The sequence below is a fragment of the Gastrolobium bilobum genome, unplaced genomic scaffold (assembly GCF_033153095.1).
Source record: "Gastrolobium bilobum isolate Gb01-03AN ecotype WA unplaced genomic scaffold, APGP_CSIRO_Gbil_v1 utg14995, whole genome shotgun sequence".
Lineage (NCBI taxonomy): Eukaryota > Viridiplantae > Streptophyta > Magnoliopsida > Fabales > Fabaceae > Gastrolobium > Gastrolobium bilobum.
This window is the reverse complement of record NW_026897755.1, coordinates 353,467-366,782: the sequence shown is the minus strand read 5'-3', so window position 1 is coordinate 366,782 and position 13,316 is coordinate 353,467. Positions and strand designations below refer to the sequence as shown.

Genomic DNA, 13,316 nt, shown 5'->3' with positions numbered 1-13,316 from the left:
GGATAGTTTAATTTTTAATAAGTCAAGTAAGTGGTGAATTAGTGACCATATGGAAAAAATTTAAATATGGGAATTGGCGCTGTCAGCGTCAACTTGGCGCTAGTGGCGCCACAAGACTGAAAAGAGACAGTGAGTTTCGCGCTCACAACGTGAAATCCACGCTCTCAGCGCCACTGATCAAAAAGTTCTAGTGAGCTCCGCGCTCACAGCGTGAACTCCACGCTGTCAGCGCCAGTGTCCTCACTATTTATCTTGACTTTAGTATTTTCGTTTTGCTGTTTTGAGATTATGGTTTGATTATTTCCTCATTTTACATACTGAGTTTATTACTATTGATGTTTAACAAGTGTGTGTGTTCCACCTGTGCAGAATTAGCCCTTCGACTAGTATAGTTTGTTGCTGAGGACAACAACGTTCTAAATCTGGGAATTGGTCGCATGCTGTATGCGAGCCTTGCTAAATACTGCGGAACTACACAACAGAAAGGACGTCTAAACAGAAATTTTTTTTCTGAAAAGGGGAGATATTTTAACCTTCAATTTTTTTTATTTTTTTTATTTTCTGTTTTCAGTTAGATTCAATTTTTAAAGAAAAGGAAAAAGAAAATTAGAGAATTCCTCAACAAGCAGTCCCAGAGTGTTTTAAGCTTACTCAGTAAGTAATTAGATTGAGTTAGAGGAAGCATGATATCTGTGAGCAATTAATTGTTTTTATATGAGAAAGATGACTGCTCGTTTTTATAACTGTTTTGGTGAAAAAATTTGGATAATGTTTGATGTGAAACTTTGAATTGAGATTCTAGTTTGAATTATAACTGTGAGGATTTGAGCCTAAACAGATTTCTTTTTAGAGAGGCCTCACTATAGTAGTTTCTAGAACTTGAACTGTTTCTCTGGCTTGCATGCATTACTAAAATGATAAGGGCATTTTTATTCTTGTTAACTTAGAGCCAAACAGCCTACCTATAAGAATTCCCATTGTTAAGCCCTTTTGAGCCTTAAACCAGTTCATTCAAACCTGATGAAAATTACTTAATCCTGTTCCTCTTTACACACCTTGAGAGATTGAATGTTGATCAAAGAAGAAAGTCAAGGTACTTCTCAAAGGAAAGATAAGTAGTTGAAAAAGGAAACAAAAGACTGGTTTGCAAAATATGGCAAAAATTCAGAAAAAGGAAAAGAAGAAAATTTGCAGCTCAAAAAAGCAAAGAAAGAAAACATCTGCAAACAAGAAAAGAAAAAGGTAGTGAAGAAAGGAAAAGAATCCCAATTCTATGAAATGAGGCAAGATGAAGAGAAAAAAGAAAAGAAAAAAAAAGTATTGTTAAAATCAGTGTTTCAATCTCTCCAATCAGCTTCTGACCAAAAGATTCTCACCCCCAAACCAGGCCAAGTTACAACCTATCAAAGACCTTTTGATCAGTCTGTGCATGTCAAATGGATTCCTTAATCTTAGGAATTGAGAATAAGTTCAAGCCTATGGAATTACTACTACACAGTCTACACTGATGGATAAGTGTGAAACCCTCAAACACTGAGCGTGATGAGAGTACATTTAAACTGTGAGGAATGTTCAAGTTAGGATTTCAATTCTTGATATAACTGAAAAGCATTGTTGGAAGTTTTAAACAGAAAGTTATACATGCATAGCAGTCTGAATTCTTAAGCTGTTGTGTTCCATATTTTCACAGAATTATTCTTTACTGATCACTTTAATCTATTACATTGCTGAGGATAGCAAAGTTCAAATCTGGGAATTGTTTGATATGCATTCAACATATAGGGAAATCTAAGCCAAAAAGAGAAAGAATGTTGATTAATCTTAAGCAAAAAGGGCAAATATTACTGATAATCTGTTAAAATCTCAATCAGAGATTGCATATTGATTTTGTGTTGATTTCGTAGGAAAAACAGACAAACTGGAGCTAAAAAGGAAATTGCTAAACTGAAGGCCCACGCTAAGAGCGTGGGTATGACGCTGTAAGCGTGAGAAGATAATTTCAGACAGAGGCATCCACGCTACTAGCGTGGGACTAACGCTAGTAGCGCCAGAGATCAAAAACAGGCAGAAGCTACCACGCTACTAGCGTGGAATTGACGCTAGTAGCGCCAGACTCTCAAGCAGTCCACGCTTGAAGCGTGGTAACCACGCTAGTTGCGTTGAGCTCCAGGATTCTTAACAAAAATCCCACGCTCACAGCGTGGGAACCACGCTAGTGGCGTGGGAGGTGCGTCAATCAACATTAAATCCCTTTTAAATCAGAGACAGATTGCACTGAGATGACGAAAATATTAGATCAAGATTCTACACAAGGTCCAAGACTCTATAAATAGAGACTCAGACCTCAAGAGAAAATAACTTTTGCACGGGAGAAATTGCGAGCAACAGGAATCGGAGCAAGCTTTCGGTGACTGAAATTCAAGATTTCTTCTTCTCAATTCTTCCGGTTATTATTTTGTTTTATGAATTCTTTTGAATATTTTGAATTGTCAGACATGAATATGTCTGGCTAGTTTTTATTATTGTGGTAAGGGTCACAACCCTTGATGTGAACCCCTTGTAGTTTGGTTAAATTTATATTTAATTATTTCAATTGATTTATTTTATCATGTTCTTCATCTATAATTCTTTTAGAATTGATCACTCTATTAGGATTGCGAGGGTTAGGGTTTTCAATAGGAATATTGGGATTCTAGTTCCTGACAAAGGGTAAAATAACAGTTCATGTATGCACTAGGGATAGGCTACATGAACTGCAAACGTGGAAAATTCACTGGGTTAAAGGATTAACTTGAAAAAGGATTTCTAAGGGATTAGGATTCTAATAGGGTTAATAAAGTTAAGATCACTAAGGGATTAGGGCTTAACTAATTAATTAATAGATGGTGAATTGTTTGATCAATAGGATAATTAAATGTAAACATTAAGTAATATTACAAGGTGGGGATCGGAAAGGTGTTGGCGTCTTTTACTGCAATAGCTTTTTAAATATTTTTCTCAAAAACCTTTTATTCTCAAGTTTTCAAAATCATCTTTGAATTGTTCACAAGTCTTGAATAATTCTCAATTTTTACAATCACAAATATTCTCAAAACCAATTTTATTAATCCAACAAGAAAGGAATAGTTAAAATAATTTTGGTGCCTCAATCCTCGTGGAGACGATACTCTACTTACCCTTTTATTACTTGGTACGATCGGTGCACTTGCCGATTTTACGCAACACTTGGTCACTAAGTTTTGACAAAGTCATAGCTTCTTCATCAAGCCATTGGATTACTTGGTCACCAAGCTATTTGACTTCTTCTCTAAGTTAACTTCTCCACAAGTTGTGTAACTTCTTTATTAAGGCATCTTATTTTTTCAAGCTATTCTTTTCTCCTTCTCTCTCTCTTCTCCGCTACTATCCCTCTATTTTTCTCTTCTCCAAGGTCGAACACCATACTTAAAGAAAGACAAGCATAGCATGAGTTTGAGTGGTTTTTTGGTTTAGCTTCCTTCATCCAAAATGAACCTTACATCCTTGGAATCAAAACCATATACTTGGATCATGATTTGAGTGAGAGATTTGTGAGATTTCTTCTTCCAAGGCCTGGATCTCCTTGTTGTCTATGAGCTTGGATAGGCTCTTTTACTTACTTGAAGTGTGGGACGTGATCCTTATGCGAAGTAAAAGTTGTTGGAGGTATAAAACCTTACTTTCTTTGGCTGAATATTGGTTTTGATTTAGGATTTTTGGTGTTCTTTTGGTTAAAATGAATGATGAGAATCCATGAGTATTTGATGAATATGTGGTGTTATTCATTGAAAGTTAAATGAACCATGAAAATGGATGATTTCCCTTCTTATACCATTCGGCCAAGGGGGTTTAATGGGTTAATGATGTGTTTAATTGAATATTAAGATGGAATGTTGATTGTTGATGATTATATAGTGAAGTGAACCAATAGGTTATATGTATAAAGTTGAAAATTTCATGGAGCCCTATATATGGTCATTCGGTCATCTTGAGTAAAGTGGGTACTAGTGTTGTTTAATTCATTTTAAATGATGTTTTGTGTCACTGATATGTCTTAGAGTGAGGTTGAGTAATTGGATAAGCATAAAATTAGTATATAAAAGCATGTCAAGTGGGTAATTTGGCCATGGTGATGATTCGGCCAACATAGGTAAAATAAGGAGGAAATTATGATATTTGTGAACCGAACTCGAAATCCTATGTTGGATATATCATAAGTAGATTTAAAGAGTTAAGTCTTCAATTTGTAAGAGTTTATGTAAATGTGATGTGATGTCATATAAATGAATTATCAAGTATGATAAGTTAATAAGTATTATTATATAATGGGAGTAAGTGATAGTCAAGTTGATGTGTGTATATTCTTTGCTATTGGTTGGTGAATTATGTGATATAGTGATTCCTGATCTAGTTTCGGAGGATTTGACATGGCTTTCTTGTTTTGCAAGTATGCGTGATTTAAAAGCTTTGAGAAGTAAGCTCTTAGTTTAAGGAGTTTTCTCCTAGCTTGTTGTTCCACCATGGTCCAGTGGATTGTGTCTTAATGTCTGTATGATTGATGTATGTTAGATACTAGTATAGTTGCATTCATATAGGATATGTACATGTGACTATATGATATGATTTGACAAGTGATGTGATGAATGATTGATAAGTGATATGATGATATGATTTGACAAAGGATGTGGTGATTGAAAGAATGTTATATGATTGATCAGTTATTAGTCAATAAGTTGTAAATCTTCTGTGGGGAATTTATCCAGTGGGACTACCCATAGAAGTGAACTGTCCTTTGGAAATTTATCCAATGGGACAACGCTTGGAGGAATCAAATTACGATTGGATTGGTTTTGTATGCATGTTCCTTGGGGGATTTATATGTTCGGACAACCCTTGGATGATGCTGATTTTGATTGGATTACATATGTGATTATGGTTATATGATGTATGTTATGCTATGTATCTGACCTTTCATGCAGGAAGTGAACTCATGAATGGAGACTGCTCCATAAACCCTGAGTTTATTGAGATTGTCAATCTCACTCCATTTGGAGATATATTTCAGGTACCCATGCAGAAGCTGAAGAGTCCTCTAAAGGAAAAAGAGTGATATATGGGTAGATATCCCGAGCTGATAGGAGTTATATACTTTGTACATAGACATGTTTTGTGTATGTTTATATTTTGTATCACAACAATGGTATATGGTTTTGTAGCATGACGTATGATTATAATGGATATATGTATATGATGTATGCGTTGTATATGCTTTGAAAGACATATATGTACATGAGGAATTGCAGATATATGTTTGGACTGTGTATGCGAAAGCATGTACATTTAAGGTTTTAAGTTGGTAAGAATGGGCACAGAGTCAAATCATGTTGGAATCCATGGATGGATTCCAAATTTATGAATATGGATATCTGGTTGTTGGACTTTCTTTTTTCGAGAAATACATTAAAGATGTGGATTTTAATCCCTGATTAGTCCAATTACAGCCGTTGTGCTATTCATATGACTCTATCCAAACTAGTACCAGTTATATTTTTGGATAGTTATTTGATCATCAATTTGGTCACATGTATGTTAAGTAAGGAGTTTTGTGCAGGTATGAAACTGTACACTTATAATAATTTGGATAATAATTTACGCAAGGCAATTTACATAGAGGTACAAAAGGGGAAAAAGTCAAGTCACCTAGCTACAAATAACTTTGGTGATACTTTAATTGAAGTCTTCCGCTATATCTTAATCAAGTAAGAGCGTTTAAAATACCATTTAGTATGTTAACAAACCGGATGCATAAGGAATGTTATAGTTAGTATCTATACAAATCAAATTATTGCTTAAGAAATTCTAGTTACAAGATGCAATAATGTGTTCATTTGCAAATAGTCACATGTTTGATGTTATTATTTTGTTATATAATAACACTGAAATTATTAATTAATCTTAAGATATGATTTATATAGTTAAGTTAAATGAAATCATTAGCTTAAATAATTATTTTGTCTTTAACTTATTGCTTGATGCTTTTTTAAAGGATCAAATCTTCGGTTAATTTTTTATTTTATTTTATTAAGTCAATATTTTATACATATTTTTTATGATAGTAAATAAATAGCAAAAGAGAGCAAGAAATAATGTCTAGATGAAGGGTTTTACAGAGAAAGAAAAAGTTTTTTTTTTTTACTTTTTAATAAAGAGCTATGAAATATTAATAAAAATAAATAAAGTACATGCGAAATCCTATGTCCCAAATATAGCATTCTTTTATCTTTGAACATAAATTTAAAGTAGTTATAATTATTTAATAAAACACACACACACACATGTTCTGAGCTAGAACAAACAAGTTTAATTGAACTTCTAATGAGTTAACTTAAGTCGTTTATGAATAATTCAATTCATTATACTCCAAAGTACAATGAACCTGCACGATTTAAAAAAATAAAAAATAAAAAATCCAACAACTACCTTACATATAGTCGAGTAAAAATGCAACGATATCAAACACAATGGAACACTAATCTCTTGACTCTCTTACGTTACAATTTTCACGAGATATTCGATTTCTTGATTTATTAGATTATATTTTTTTCTGGCTTAAGGTTTTACAAAAATGAACTGTGTTTGACAGGGGATGGTTGTAAAAATTATTGGATCAGCATCATATAACTCCCCGCAGAATGATTCTGCAAACCTTTGACAAAACAGAAAACAAGCCGAAAATGTACCGCAATAAACTCATCTGAAGTATGGCATAGAACAAACATAGGCAAAAAAAAAATTGGGAAATGGTTCATTTCCCAAGCCAGTTTACATCTATTCAGATAAAAACTTAAAGGATCAAATCATGTCCCCGCGTTCCTACGGCCAACACGAGCAACAAAACCAGCTTTGATTGGAGCAACTGATCTTCCTGATCCACACTGCAAGCAACAAACCAGAATTGTAAGATAACCCAACAGCTAAAAATAATTTCCAAAAACATAATGATTTGATGTCATTTTATGGTTCAGTCAAACATAAATGATTCAGTCATTTTATGTCATTTCTAAAATAATATAAACAATTAAAGACATGAAACGAGAAGAAAGGCAAATTACTTTGATCTCTCTTAAGATATGATGAAGTTATAAGGACTTTCTCTCTAGTTTTGAAAATTACATATAATTCTTGTGTGTGTTTTTCACTTAGTAACGAAAAGCTGTAAGCAACGAGTATGTGTATCTAAAAACTTAAGTACAAGGAGGTGTTTGTCTGATAATCTTTCAAATTATTGAAGGTGGGGGAATTTTTTTAAACTAGATCGAAGACTGATGGACCTGAAAAGTGGTGAGTGCGTTAGGTAGTTAGTTAGAGAATAGTTCAGAATATGATAAAAGGAGGTGGAGTATGTGAGTGAGGTAGGTATGAATTCAGTATTGGTCTAACGTGGAATTTGAGATCTCCTAAAATCTAGATTTGTTGATTCTAAGGGTGACCTCGGGAGGTCTTTTCCTTGTAATTTTCTTTGTTATTTCTACTGTATATCACTGCTGTTGGTGATTATTACTGTAGTTTGCATCTTTTCCTTGTCTTAGAACAATCTTGTAGAAGTTTATCTCCAATCTTTCATATCAATATAATCTGGTACTATAGTGTAATTAATGTCACTAAACCACAACAGATGATGATTTAATTTAACAGGAAAAAAAACAAAAAAATTATAAAGAGAAACTGAACAAAAAATACATTAACATCATATTTATCCCAAACTAATTGGGGTCCAAGGTCCATGAACCCAAAAAAAAAAAGCAAGGGATTGAAGGAAACTGAACCAAAAATAACTGACCATAATTTAAACAAACAAATTACCAAAAACCTTCAAATCACCAAAGGCCACGTTTGCAAAATAATTGACCACAAATTGAATGATCGAATTACCAAAAAGGCAGAAAACTTAATCTTTTTTGAGAGAGGAGAGGGTAAAGAGTGAAGGCTCACAGCCTAGAAAACAAAGAAAGAGAAGAGGGTGATTGGCACATAGAAAATTCACCTTTTCACATCGGAGAAAGAACAAACGGTTCTCCTTAGAAAGGATTGTGTCAGGACTTTTGCATCCAAGGCAAATGACATACTCATCTGAAAAAAAAAAAGAAAATACAGGATATAATTAACTTTTACCGTGAAGGCTTTGTAGTTCATACACAGCAATGCAATAACCACAAGATACATCACCAACGGAGGCATCAAACAAATTGGAATCACTTTAATTTATTATGTTAAAGAAATATAAAACCATTAATGTAACCTCACCTAATAGCTTAAACTTTTGAGTTGAATTGGTTCTTTACATGGTATCAGGGCTTTGGTGTCACGGTTCGTTCCTCACTGCCTCCCATTTAATAAATAATTAATTAAATCTTGTGGAGTTTCTTAGCACAAGTAGGTGGGCCTGTGCATTGTACACCTTTCAAGCCCAGTGGGCTCTCGTGTGAGGGGGCGTGTTAGAGAAAATATAAAACCATTAATGTAACCTCACCTAATAGATTAAACATTTGGGTTGAATTGGTTCTTTACAAGAGAAGTATAAAATATTACAAAACTTATACTAGAAAATAGGAATGATATGATGACGCTAAATGTAAGAACAAATACTTACTGACATATCGTCGTAGAATTCCTTCAAAGTTCTTGGGTGCAAATCTTCCCTTCACAACCAATCTCTGCTGTCCATCTAGAGAGCCACTAGTACCCAGTTCAGCAAGCAAGAAAGCCATGACATGGTCTGGCTGCCGATGCATCCTAAAAGATTGAGTAGCAATACATTAACCAAAGGAGAGGATGAAAAATGGAAAAAATTTCCAAGAGGCATTACACATAGCCAACAGGAGACTAAGATATCAACATACGTTTTGCATAGATCCATAAAATTCACGAAGACAGTTTTCTTAGTGCCCTCCCGTAGAACTTGTGGAGGCCTCATAACAGTCCTCCGACGGTCTCCAGCAAGTTCTGGATTATTCTCACGTAGAATGTTAAACACTCTGCCAAGAAGCTGCACACAAAAAATATCAGAATACAGGGGAGGTAAAAAGCAACCTCGCAGATGACATCAGAAGACATTACAAAATTTCTCATTCATGCAGAAGCAAACTCAGAGTAAAGTAAAAATGCTCTATGTAATTTTTCATGGAGCTATAGTTGAAGTACCCATATCAACAATCCAATGACAAATCAATACACATGACATTTATATAAGGTCACACAAAAAAGACACATCTTGATTCAACAAGGATACAACACCCTTAAATGCAGAAACTATAAAATCAGAAGTACAGCTAAGGTGGATGTTGATCATTAACTAACATGCTTCCCTATTAAAAAATCTGAGGCACATAAAAGAATTTAAAATAAAAGCTCATTCAAAGACCCTAAGCACAGCTAATAAAACTAATATGGTAACATGAAAGGGAGATCCACAAGAACCACAATCCTAATATTCAGAATCACAGATAAAAAGAAATTCTGTTTGGAAACATTTATGGAACTAGTTGATGAAGATAAGAGCATTAGAAAATAATTTTACAATGATAATTTAACGGAAAGGCGTATTATAGCAGAAATCGTGTAAAATATTTTATACCTCCTCATATTCATAATCACGATCACTCCCTTCCCAAGGATAACGGGGCTGCAAGGAAACGTCATCTGCTTCATCTTCTTCATCGTGATCTAAACAAAGAATTTATCAAATCTTCAGCATCCAATTAACTTCCCTAAAGACATTATTTGTAGAACAAGCAGGTAGAACTTAAAAGTTCGGACATATAACTTTTATGCATTCAACCGACTGCTTACCATCCAAATCTTCAATTGCATCTCCACCCTCATCATTTAAGTTACTGATTTCAACCTACAATCAACATCAAACATCAGATGATAAATTGCTTCTAACCAAAAACTAGCTAAATCAAATGCTTAACCAATTGAAAGAGAAAAATTGTTCATTAATATAACCACATAAAAAAGTCAAATGACTTACAGGTTTCTTCTTCTTCTTTTTTAAACCGGAAAATGAACTCTCAGCCACATCAGAGACTGTAATTTAAAAGCTAACAAGAATCAGCCATGCACAGGCACAAATATAAATGCCTCAGACAATGGCGTCGAAGACAAAAACCATTTAAATAAAAGCATATTTCAATTCAGATACCAGACAGATTTTCTGTCTTCTCAGCCAACTTCTCCACTGAATCATCAGCTGGATCCACAATTGTGGTTTTCTTTTTCTTCTTCTTCTTAGTAGGATCAAATGGCGCAATCTGCAATTACGAAATTCAGGCATTAGAAGGTAGTACAGCTCCAACACACTGAAGTACCACTACCAACTAATCAAGGCGGTTGGTTGGCGACTACCAATACCAGGCATTAAATACCATCATCATAAATAATAATTTACAGAATATAACTTAAAACCTCTGTCTACATAGCCTCATAACCAATCAAGTGAAGCATGTATAGGGAAACCATTGCATAAAATAACAAAAAATCAAGAAGGCAGTTTACTTCGGTGACCTCCTCCTTCAGATCATTTTGTGCTTCATCATCTGCCATGATTACTGATACCAAGTAAAACCGAATCAGTAAATCAGAGTATTCAGAAGACATCATTTTATTTTTTATTTTATTTTGAAAAAAAGAAAGAGAGAGAGTAGCTAGAGAGTAGAAGAATGAAGAAGTTTAAGGCAAATAACAATAAACATCAAAATTAAGAAAATGCAGCTTAAAAAGAATCCTTATAGCCAAACCCGTTAGTACTGTTATTCTTCTAAGTGTAAGTCTCAACTCAATGCTCTTAATCAATAACCCTAAGAGAAACCCTAAGTTAAAACCCAATAATAATAATAATAATAATAATAATAATAATAATAATAATAATAGTACGGAAAAAATAAAAAAGCTAAAACCCTGAGAGAAACCCATTGGTTCGATTAACAATAACAAATCAAGATGTCAACTTTTTAGGCTTAAAAATCATGGGATACTATTTACAAACAAGAAGAACGTTATCAAACTCTACAGAAGTAGCAATCAGAAATTCCACAAATCACAGATCCATTATGTTGGGAAAATGAAACAAACATCAAATTGAATAACTCGAAATGTGAAAAAAAAAAAAATCTTGAATTTTGGACTTCGAGGAAAAAAAAAGAGAAACATCAATTGAGTACGAAGTTCATCGGTCGAAAGAGAAAAAAAAAAAAAAAAACCTGGGAGAGAGCGAGAATCTATCAACTGCTATAGCTGCGTATGCTATGCTCTTCGAATCAAAATCAAAACCCTTTCAGTCTCGCTCCAAAACGGTGCGTCGTAGGTGCAGATTATATAGTGACGAGTGACGACAACGATACTCTTTGATTTTTTATTTTTTATTTTGGAAATACTATACTCTTTGATTTCTATTGTTACGGATTTGGCCCGTTTGAACGGGGCTCTTTTTTTTTTTAACCAAAAGTTATCTTTTTTAAGTTTTTATTATAAAATCCGTTTGAATGTTGGTTAAAAAAATAAAACACGAGTTAAAAAAAAATTCTATTTTTTTTAAAGCTAAAATTTCAGCTTCCAAATAAACAAAATTAAAGGTCAAATATTATTTTTAAAAATAAATAATTTTAACTTTTATAAAAAAATACTTCTAAAATAAGTAAAGTATAGAAAATCTTTGTTTACAAGTACATTCAAACGGACCAACTATGAAATTCAATTATCAGAGTATTTATTTTTGAAAATAATATTTTTATTTTTGTTTGCTAGAATTTTTTTCATATTTATGTAAAAATAAATGGATCTTAATAAATATTTTATATAATGGGATTCATTTATTTTTGTATGAGTCCCCGGGAAAAAAAATCTTTATTAAAAATAGAAATATTCTCACTTTACTTATTTAATAACTGATTATTAATAAAAAAAACCACATAATTATCTCAAAATAAAACCAAGAGACGTGGCAAATATTTAATTGATAGAAAAATATCACCACCAATCACGTGAATCAACTGATAAAGAATTATTTTAACTTAATTAGTAACATCGAGTTAGAGTTTATGAGTTCAGTTATTTTAAAACTTAGTAGAAAAAGTTAATTTTATAACACTTATGATCAACCAAACTAATCAAATAAATGATGAACGGGTGGAAAAATAAAAAATAAAATGAAATCATTTTGGAAAAATGTACTTTTGTAATTCTACATACCATTAATGTTACAATGTTAACTTTATCAAAATATTTTTCACTAGATATATTCTTTATCAAATATACAAAAAATAACACATTAAATTATATACAAAAAATAACACATTAAATTATATACAAAAAATGACACATTAAATTACCGTTATTTTTATATTTATCTCCTTCTACGTCTTTTGCTTTTTTCTCGGAGAGTATTTATTATATTCCAGGATCATCATTTTTTAAGTGATCCCTTAATATAAATAGAAGAATAAAATTGAGAAAAAAAATAGCAGGAATAAAAAAAATGGTATTATAAAAGAGAGCATCAAATTATTAAATGGTCCTGAACCATATAATGTTTGGTTGCGCCCAAAATGTTTTCCACCTTTACGCTCGCTACACTGCTGCGCACTATGAAAATTTATTTAGTTTTTAACTTATCTCATATGTCACATGCCCTGTCTGTATCTATTGCTAATTTGCTATGTACATTTATATAAGGTTTTAATATTTTTACACTGATGATAGATAAGTTATTTATATTTGCTCTTAAAATGACGTTGTTTTGGGTTAAAAAATTAATGAAAAGATGGTTATAACCTTGAAACAAATTATAATTACAAAAATATCTTGATTTTCGCCTCAAAACGACGTTATTTTGGACTCAATGTAGATAAATTATCTACATTGACCGTAGAAAAAATGAACCCGTTATATAAATACAATCTGTACACATTTCCAATTAATTGTTTGAAAATGTCTTGGAGTCGTTTTTAAATTAGTTAAAAAATTAGTATCAAATATTAGACCATTTGAAAGCCGGATGGTGCAATTGATATAATGAAAAATTGAGTAATAATTGAAAGAGGATTAGGCTCTCTTGCTATGTAGTACGCGCAGCAACTATAAAATCATACTGCAATAAAAAAATTGAGTTCAGAGAGAAAAAAATTTAAAAAAAAAATTGAAGTAAAAAAAATGAATGGATTTGCTTGCTGATATTTATTTCCCTTAAAACTTGTTTTTTATTATTTAAACGTGGTTGGATGCCGAAATATTCATAGAAA

At 32.5% G+C, this 13,316-nt stretch overlaps 1 protein-coding gene across 1 annotated transcript; it reads right to left on the bottom strand.

Annotated features, from left to right (window-relative positions):
* Nucleotides 1-6,744: 6,744 nt before the first annotated feature.
* LOC133309941 (eukaryotic translation initiation factor 2 subunit beta-like) lies at nucleotides 6,745-11,361 on the bottom strand. The gene is made up of 10 exons (XM_061510803.1): nucleotides 11,280-11,361; nucleotides 10,576-10,628; nucleotides 10,223-10,331; nucleotides 10,052-10,107; nucleotides 9,868-9,922; nucleotides 9,653-9,741; nucleotides 8,919-9,064; nucleotides 8,669-8,811; nucleotides 8,063-8,148; nucleotides 6,745-6,953 (listed from the first exon to the last, which is right to left on the bottom strand). The coding sequence occupies exons 2-10, from the start codon at nucleotides 10,621-10,623 to the stop codon at nucleotides 6,876-6,878; spliced, it is 810 nt and encodes a 269-aa protein (XP_061366787.1). The 5' UTR covers nucleotides 10,624-10,628; nucleotides 11,280-11,361; the 3' UTR covers nucleotides 6,745-6,875.
* Between the last annotated feature and the right edge of the window lie 1,955 nt (nucleotides 11,362-13,316).